This window comes from Loxodonta africana, chromosome 7 (assembly GCF_030014295.1).
Source record: "Loxodonta africana isolate mLoxAfr1 chromosome 7, mLoxAfr1.hap2, whole genome shotgun sequence".
NCBI classification, from domain to species: Eukaryota; Metazoa; Chordata; class Mammalia; order Proboscidea; family Elephantidae; genus Loxodonta; species Loxodonta africana.
The window spans coordinates 2,426,689-2,429,747 of record NC_087348.1 but is presented as its reverse complement, the minus strand read 5'-3'; the positions used below and the strand labels follow the sequence as shown (position 1 = coordinate 2,429,747).

Below are 3,059 nucleotides of genomic sequence, written 5' to 3'. Positions count from 1 at the left end.
AGGTCGCACCTGGACCTGCAACAGCGTCTGGTGGGCGCTCCGGGGGCGGGCTGCCGGCGCGGGGGACGCGCGCATGGACGGGGGTTGACGGCTTGTACGCGAGGGGGAGGGCGAAGCGAGTGGAGGGCGAGGCCGGGAAGGAGGGCGTGAGAAGGAGGCGGTGGCCGGGCGGAGGAGGGTTATCTATACATTTAAAAACTAGCGTCCCGCGCCGCACCGGGGAGACTGGCGAGCGTCCGGCTGCACGCGCGGGACACGAGCGCACCACGCTCCCCGGCGCGCACGGCCCGCCACCGCGGCCACCCGGCGACGCGTCCGGGGAGTAGCTCGGCGGCGAAGTGCCGGAGGCCCCTTGGGACGCACGCCGCCCCGCCCGCATTTTGCTGCGGCGCGCCGGGCTCCAAAGAGGTGCCAGACGGGTGGATGCGGGCGCGATGGATGGCGGCGCGCTGTCCCAGCCCGCGCCCGTCGCATCCGGCGTCCCGGGAGGCCGCTGTGTTCGGCGGCGGCCCGCATCCCCTGAGCTGCTGCGCTGCAGCCGGCGCCGACGGCCGGGCGCGCCAGAGGAGGCTGGGGGTGGCGCGGCGGCTGTGGCGCGGCGCAACGAGCGCGAGCGCAACCGCGTGAAGCTGGTGAACTTGGGCTTCCAGGCGCTGCGACAGCACGTGCCGCACGGAGGCGCCAGCAAGAAGCTGAGCAAGGTGGAGACGCTGCGCTCGGCCGTGGAGTACATCCGCGCGCTGCAGCGCCTGCTGGCGGAGCACGACGCCGTGCGCGCCGCCCTGGCCGGGGGGTTGCTGGCGCCGGCCGCCAGGCCCCCCGAGCCCCGCGCGCCGCCGGGGACCCCCGCGGCAACCGCATCGTCGCCCTCCTGCACCTCGTCGTCCCCGGGCCGGGGGGGCAGCTCCGAGCCCGGCTCCCCGCGCTCCGCCTACTCGTCCGACGACAGCGGCTGTGAGGGCGCGCTGAGCTCCGCGGAGCGCGAGCTGCTGGAGTTCTCCAGCTGGTTAGGGGGCTACTGAGCGCCCCCCGCCCCCCCTCCTCGAGGTAACACGGACAGCGGGCGCGGGGAGCAGGGAGGGTCGGAGGCAGGGCCAGTGGGGTGGGGTGGGGATCGCGCGCCTGAAAGCCAGCGAAGCCGAGCGTAAGCTATGGCTTTGATTTCGCGCACTCTGCCTTTTCCCCAAACTTTTTCAAGCCCGAGCAAGACCGCGTTTGTTTGTCTGCGATTGCAAAACTTCCCGCTCGCTGCTCCGCCGCCGATGGTGGGGGGTTGGGGGTTGGTGTTCGGGTGGAACGGGCCGGCCCTGGGGCGGGCGAGGCCTCGAGCGAATGCGGATCCAGGGGCAGATTAAGGTGCTGGAGGCGGGGTGACTTTGCATTGCAAATTGTGCGCCCGAGCCCCGGGTGGCAGAAATGAGTCTGCGGTTGCAGAGCCCTGACTCACCGCGGCTCCGGAGCGTGCACCCCGCCCTGTCTCGGCACCCACAAGCTCAAACTCCAGAAAACTACCAAACCGTCTGCGCTGGTGGGAGGTGGTGGCAAGGCCGGGCTTCCTTGCAACTCTGAGGCAGGGTCTCGCCCAGGGCCCATCCCGGTGTTAAGTCGCTTCCATGTCTCCTCTCCCCACCCCACCCCACCACAGCCTTGGACGCCCAGCGGCAGGCGCGCCTTTCACCTCGGAAGCCAGCCAGAGGGACAGGTCTGTACCCATCGCGCCCACCGCTTCAGGTCCAGCCTGCCACAAGGGGCGAAGCCACCATCAAGCCAGGGACTCCATGCACTGCCCCCGCTTCCCGCCCAGCCTGTCCAAGGGCGACTGTGGAAACAGGTCCCCGGGGCCCGGCCGCCCTCCCTCCCCCCCCTCCCCTCGCCTGCCTGGCAACTTCCTTTAATGCTTTGCGATGAGGCTGGGATGGGGCTGCGACGTCCATCCTTGGATATTTTTCCTGGAAAGAATTCTATAAGGACAGAGAGAATTTATTTTTTACACTTCAACTGCTGGAGTGACACTGTTGGCAACGTGAAGAGTTATTTTTGTATAAAGAGTAGTTCCACTTAAAAAAAAAAAACCCAGTAAATATTATCTACATCTGCGCTTCCCCGCCCATCTACCCCCAACTACCTGGAATTTTCCAACCTGGCCAAGATCTCCACTGAGCAGCCCGGAGGTGTGGGGGTCCCTGGTGGGTGCCCTTGCCTCAAGTGACGGTAGCCATTGGGTGCCTGCTCAGTTGGGAGGCAATGTGTCAGGAAAACTTGCTGTTTTAGGGAAGGTGGACTTTATAAATAAATCAGCTCTATTTATCAGTGGTGTCTGGTCTGCTCTATGTATGTAGCCCTGAACCCCCGTTTCCCAGGTGAGGGGCAGGGTTGGGTGGGAGGGTGGCAACCCCCTGCATGAGTGGGGGAGGTCACTCTCCTTGGGCTCTGCCTCTGTAGAGTGAGCTCAGGGTTGTAAGGTCTGGGGGCTTCTGGCTGGTGGGGTGGGCTGGGGGGCTGCAGGTCACAGCCAGGAAGCTGAAGTCGGAGGCGTGTGGCTGGCATTGGGGACAGGGTGTTGGGCTGAGACCCAAGAGGGCCAGCCTCTGGGCACCTGGCAACTCTTCATCTCAGGGGCTCAGTGACCAGGCTGCCCGGGGTTCACATCTCCACTGACCATTACCTGGTGGGTGACTCTGGGTCAATTGCTTAACTTGCAAGTGGGGACAACAGCAGACCCACCTTACAGGGTTTTGGGGGTTCCCTGGGTGGATGAGGTTTGGTACCTGGTGGTGCCCTGCACCCTGCAGGCCCAAACCCTGTGCTTGCAGCCCCTCAGCCCCTGTTAGCACCCCAGCCCCTGTGCCTGTGGCCCCCCAGCCCCTGTCAGCCCCCCAGCCCCCATGCCTGCGGCCCCCCAGCCTCCATGCCTGCGGCCCCCCAGCCCCCATCAGTCCCCCAGCCCCTGTGCCTGCAGCCCCCAGCCCCTGTGCCTGTGACCCCCCCCAGCTCCTGTCAGCCCCCCGACCCCGTGCCTGCAGTCCCCAGGCCCTGTGCATGCAGCCCCCCAGCCCCCG

General features: G+C 66.7%; 1 protein-coding gene across 1 annotated transcript; it reads left to right on the top strand.

Annotated features, from left to right (window-relative positions):
* The first annotated feature begins 347 nt into the window (after positions 1-347).
* On the top strand, positions 348-2,315 carry ASCL2 (achaete-scute family bHLH transcription factor 2). Its single transcript, XM_003422374.3, has 2 exons — positions 348-1,047; positions 1,646-2,315. Exon 1 carries the CDS (start codon positions 435-437, stop codon positions 1,020-1,022), a length of 588 nt encoding a protein of 195 aa, XP_003422422.1. The 5' UTR covers positions 348-434; the 3' UTR covers positions 1,023-1,047; positions 1,646-2,315.
* Positions 2,316-3,059: the final 744 nt, after the last annotated feature.

Coding starts and splice junctions, on each gene's coding strand:
- ASCL2 (XM_003422374.3), top strand. CDS start 435: ATGGATGGCGGCGCGCTGTCCCAGCCCGCGCCCGTCGCATCCGGCGTC.